Genomic DNA, 6000 nt, shown 5'->3' with positions numbered 1-6000 from the left:
GTTTCTATAACATGGGGGAAAGGCAGAGAGACTTCAAATACTTGTAGGTAAAATGTTATCATCTATAAACAGTGATCTATATACATTTTGAATGTAAACAGTAATAGCAAATTTAAGTGATAAGACAACATGATGCTCTGAAATTTATCTCCATTATAAATACTAATATTCTGGTCTAATCAAAGTAAAAAATACAGTAATGAAAACTGTCTTTAGCAGTAATTGCAAAATATAGCTGAATTTCCAAGCATAAACTAAAAGAAACTCAACATGAATACTGCATGGGACAAAAATGAAATTCACATTCCTAACTCAAGCATGGCTTTCCTAGCCATCGATGTTTATTGAATATGAAATATAGAGCAAATCTGAGCACCTGTTTAATTAGATGTGTGCATGTTCATGTGTGTGTTACAGTTTGAATGGCAGAATTGTAACCCAATATGTTTGAAGAGGTTCATGAGGGGAGGAAGAGATGAACTACAGTACATGCTATTTACCATGGTATAGAGTAGGAAAAAAATGATAAATTTAAAATATATGGGGTATCTTGATATTTGGTTAAATCTTCATATTTTTGTGTATTAGGAAGTCCACAAACTAATAAGTTACAATTGCTAACATCTTGTCCTTTGATAAAGTCATATTGCTATTTTCCCCATTTAAAAAAAATGAAGATTTTTTTTAAATCTGAGTAACATACATCCCCAATTATGTCATCTATACTATATGGAAAGGAAAAAAACCCACATTCTAGACATCTGAAATTAATATAACACTACTGTTTTTTCCCTACATGGCTTGAAATGTCTATACTTTCCTCCCACGACAGACCACTGTTCTTAAATACAAAGCTAACAGTAATAAGAAGTGCATGATGTGCATGATGCTGGGAGAGGACAGAACTTGGAAGGAAACAATATTCACAAAGCACTCCACATTACAGGGGATTTTCAGACAACTTAAATGTATCCCCTAAACTTTTCAGACCCAGGACATTACAGTCTTTATCCCAGTTCAGGTCTTCTTCACAGTTTATGTTATCAACATCTGCTTGAAGTGCAAGGGCAAAATAGAAAAATTAAATAATATACCAAGTGAAAAACTGCAAACACACATTTCTATAATATTCACCTGAAACTCTCTTCATAAATTTAGCCATTTAAGTTCTCTGTTTGATGCTTACTTTTCTTTCCTTAATAAGTGCAGTCACTTGCTCCTCTAACATCTGGTACATTTCTTCTCCAAGCTGTCCCCATAACAGAGTTCAAATGCACAGATCTCACTGGAGTAACATATGCATATTGGCCAGGCTCATTAAACTTAACATGACTAAATTTGTATAAACCTATAACTAGCTTTTGTGATTTATGCATTTATGAAAGCCATACATTTACTACAAGAATCTACAATAACCAAGGCCAGGATGCATTGCAGCACGAAGCACTGCAATGCAGAGACAACTGACGCCTCAGGCTCTTCTGAACAAGATTCTACACGAAGCACGCTATCAGGAGATTATATATCGCTCTCTTAAGACAGTTGTCAAGGTGTCATGGTGTGTTTTCTTTTTCTAGATACCTAGAGCCTAGTAAGTGGGGGGGGGGGGGGGGGGGGGCAGATTTAAAAAATTATACCACCTCCAACAATACTAAGTCAATATAAGTATGAGAAATTTGCTCAGTTTGTGATAATGTAGCATAAGTAAATTTGGAAATGGCTTAACAGTATTAAATATTTATTCCTTATACTTATTATATAATTATTTCAAATAATCTTATACTACCAGCTTCCAACAAAATTACATATTATCTTTTACATATTACCTTTGCAGTATAGTTGCTTTTTGTTCTAACATCAAAATAAGTAAACATATTAAAGAGCTGACCATATTATTTAGGTGAATTCCATAATGAAAGGTATGGGGAAGCATAAGGGCATCAGAAAGTCCTCATAGCTACCCTACAAATATGGAACCTTAATTGAGCTCTAGAAATACAGAATCTGAGCTGCATTTTCTGATTTTACCCTACCTCACAAATGTACAAATCATGTACAACAACACAAAGTTTCAAATCCATCTCATTGAAGCATGTGGTAGCCTGCAAGTATCACATCCAATGAGACAATTCCAAACACTGCTCCACAAGGGCTGCATCCACACTGCAGAAATAATCCAGTTTGACACTATGTACTTTAACTGCCATGGCTCAATGTTATGGAATTTTGGCAACTGTAGGTTTAGCCCTCTCTGTCAGAGCACTCTGGTGTCACAGCAAACTACAGTTGCCAGAATTCCATAGCAGTGAGCCATGGGAGTTAAAGTGGTGTCAATCTGGTCAATTTCTGCAGTGCAGATGCAGCAAAGGAGGAGGATGTGAAAGTGACCCTGATTAGAGAGTAAGGAATCTGCTGGGCTGGCCAGGGTTGGCTGTCTCCTCATTCCTCGACAACAACTTATCATGTAGAAAGTGATTGCTTACTTGCAAGATCTTCCAATAAAGCCACTGGGTACAAGAAAATGCCAAAGAATTTTAAACAGTTCTCAATCTATGCTATCTCCAACATCTCTTTAAATGGTGAAGTTCAAAACACTTAATGCAGAAGAATACGCTATTGTCATCAATAAAAATATATACTAGGTGCTATAAAATGTACATGGATTACTGGAATAATAAAAATTGATCATGGCAATAAATTTTCCATAAGATTAACTTCATACTGATTTGGTTCAGACAATCACATTTCAGCATAGCAGGTTTCAATATATTTCCCACACTCAAAATGTTGCTTCATTGTGCATTTGTGTGAGCTGTAATAGAACCAGAAAGCACCTGATTAGCCATTAGTTTTCATTAGAAGCAGGAAATAATGTTTATCAACTTTGGAACTTGTTCTGAAGCTGAAACTTGTAAGTATGGGGGGGATACAGAGGGGCAGAAAGGAGTGGCAAGACATGGTGACTACACATCGCAGCAACGATGCGCCATGAAAAAGGAGCCTCTCCGCCACTGCCAAGGCACCATTAGTGCCCTGGAGTGGCACGGTGACGTCCCTTGTGCACCATGCCATTTGGATGCAGCACACGAGGCACATCATCAGCACACATGCTGTGTGAATGCGCACACGCCAAAGTGGCGCCCGGACTGCGTGGTAGGGCTCAGGAACGTGTGGATGCTCCGCTCTCCCGAGCCCTAAAATTGGCCCCAGGCCAGTGCTTTGTGCCTGTCTGTACCAGGCCATAGTTTACAGGTTTCTATCAAGTTGAGCCCCCCCTTACCCAGAATTCTGGAATCTGAAATACAGTTGCCCCTCTGCTTACGTGGTTTTTAGAGCTGCGACCCTTGCTTACTCGGATGGAGCAAGTGGAGGGGGTTAAAATGAGGCACGTAGCCGAGGTGCGTGACCACAGCAGCTTGCGGGTATGCACCCCCATTCAAGCCTATGGGGCTTGAATATCTGTGAGTTTCCATTTTCGCAGGTGGGTCCTGAACTTTTTTCATGAGTGGCTGAAACAGTGACACCTTTGCTTTCTGCTGGTTCAATGTACACAAATGTTTCATGCACTAATTATTAAGAATATTTTATAAAATTACCCTCAGACTATGTATATAAGGTGTATATGAAACATAAATGATTTTTGACTTGGGTCCCATCTCCAAAATATTTCATTATATACAAATAGTCAAATACAGGTATTAAATCCAATTTTTTTTAAAAAAAAAATCTGAAATTCAACACACTTTGATCCCAAGCATTTTGAACAGGGGAGACTCAAACTATTCAATAAAAGGATGAATGAAAGGGTTTCATAAGGAAGAAAAAAATGCTTATGAGCATCCCAGCTTAACAAATGGAGGTAGGATTGTCCAAATGCAACCCCTGTAAGATTTCTATTCCACTACAGCTTTGAACTATGGCAGTTTTGAGTGCCCCAATTAAAATGTTCACTGTTTTGTTTTTGCTTGTTTTAACACAACTGTTTTTTTCTTGCAACTAGTTTTGCTTTGGTTTTAATCTGCTGCTGTTTCTATTTCATTTCAATGTTCATTTTGTTTTTAGATACTTTTTTGGTATCATTTCAGGTTTTAACTTTTACCCTAAATTACTAAGATATTTTTGTGATTGTTATTGAATGAAATATCGTCTATATAAATAAATATACACATAACATCCTAAAATGTTCCTTATTGCCTGCCTAGAATGGGATTATTTGGCACTCAGCCTCAAAGCTGATATCCCTTCCACATAGGAAATAATGAATGGAATAGACACACTGGATGTAGTGCTTACTTCTTTCTTTGGCATATGTAACTGAGAGCAAACATTTTTCATCTTCCACATGACAGTCCTTCTCATTTTTTTTAAATGGCTATGTTATCTCCCCTTGGTATTCTCTCCTCTGGATGAACATACACTATCCCTTCAACCCTTCTCCATAGGTTTCCACACCTCCAAACATCTTGGTCACCCTTCTCTGAACACATTCCAGCTTGTCAACATCTGTTTAAAAAAATATTGTCCCCAAAACTCAACATAGTATTAGATGTGAGGTCTAACCAAAGCAGAACAAAGTGGTACTACTGCTTCCTTCGAACTTGACACACCATACATTATTTAGCTTTCCTTACCTTGTCTTGATTAGTCTTGTTTTTATAGCATAAATTTCCAATCAACCGAATTAGATGAGATTTAAAGTCCATAGCTGGATGAGAGATTTGCTCCTGCTCTCTTGCCAAATGAGTTGCTGTGAAGATGTTAGTTGTCTGCTTCCCAGAAAGATGTGTAAGTCGCAAAATAGCTTTAAAATATTGAAAAAATGTTTTATTGAAAAAATGTTCAATCACTTTGATTTTGCATGTAAATTTCATTTTGTATTTGGTGGGGGTGGGGGGGGGTAATCTACTTTGCAGAAGTAGAGACTGGTAATGAGACTACTGGCCTCAAAGAGGTGACATATGCAACTCAGGATGGCATGTGGTCTTCTTCAAGTGAGCTGAATGATGTTGTGTGTTTGAGATCTAAGAGTGCATCCTATGCATCATTACAGAAAGTCCCCATCCCAATGCATTAAACAAAATATTGGTTGTCAGTTCACATCTATATAGGTTATAACCTACATGTTAAAACAGTTCTGAAAATACAGTGGTTGTCTTTAGATAAAGTGATAAAATCAGAATTCTTCAGAATCCTAGCTTGCAGTACATGGCCAGTATTCTCATGCATGCCACCCAACAGTTTCAATTTGGTTTTGCTAATAGAGTGAATCAGTGAACACTAAAGTTAAGCTTGTACATGCCATTGCATTTTCAATTTTTGTGTTTGGTTGTGAAAGCTTAACAGGAAAGAGGAAAACCGACAGGAAGAAAATCAGATCATTTGAAATGTGGCACTAGAGAAAAGTTCTACAAATACCATGGACTGCTAAAAAGACAAGTAAATGCGTCCTCGAGAAAATCAAACCTAAACTCTCCCAAGACGCCAAGAGGACTAAACTGAGACTGTCATACTTGTCATATCTTTTCATGATGTTTCCATGAAACACTACACTACAAAAGACAATAACATCTAAGACAGTAGGAAAAGAGGAAAATTGTATAACAGATGGTTAATCTCAATCAAAGAAGTAGTAGCCCTCAATCTGCAAAATCTAAGCAGGGCAGTTGATGTTTGGAGATCTCCAATTCATAGGTTCACCATAAACTGAGGTCACCTTGATGGCAGTTAACAACAAGTGCTCCAAAACAGACGGGCAAAATGGAGGAATCTAATTTTTAATATTACTACAAATTAATAATTTCCATTTATTGTTTAGCACAAAGCAATGTTCACCAAGCTGTTTAGATTCATCCAGAAATATGTAGTACCCAGGCTATGTAGGGCTTCAGTAATAGCAAGCCTATGAATTCTACTCAATACCTAGTTTGGAAAAAAAGTTTTATATTCCATGATAGCTAAAGACTAAGAATAATGTTCTTGTAATGTTTTGGGGAAAAGGCC

General features: G+C 37.2%; 1 protein-coding gene across 1 annotated transcript in view; it reads right to left on the bottom strand.

The window, feature by feature from the left end:
* Positions 1-6000, bottom strand: part of ATXN10 (ataxin 10) — a gene marked incomplete at its 5' end in the record, with an annotated part of 103964 nt that overhangs the window by 19240 nt on the left and 78724 nt on the right. The window contains one exon of the mRNA XM_042469656.1: positions 4632-4801. Within this exon, the coding sequence (XP_042325590.1) occupies positions 4632-4801 (170 nt within the window). The remainder of the gene's footprint in view (positions 1-4631; positions 4802-6000) is intronic.

Source organism: Sceloporus undulatus, chromosome 5 (genome assembly GCF_019175285.1).
Source record: "Sceloporus undulatus isolate JIND9_A2432 ecotype Alabama chromosome 5, SceUnd_v1.1, whole genome shotgun sequence".
NCBI lineage: Eukaryota > Metazoa > Chordata > Lepidosauria > Squamata > Phrynosomatidae > Sceloporus > Sceloporus undulatus.
This window is presented reverse-complemented; position numbering and strand designations above follow the sequence as displayed.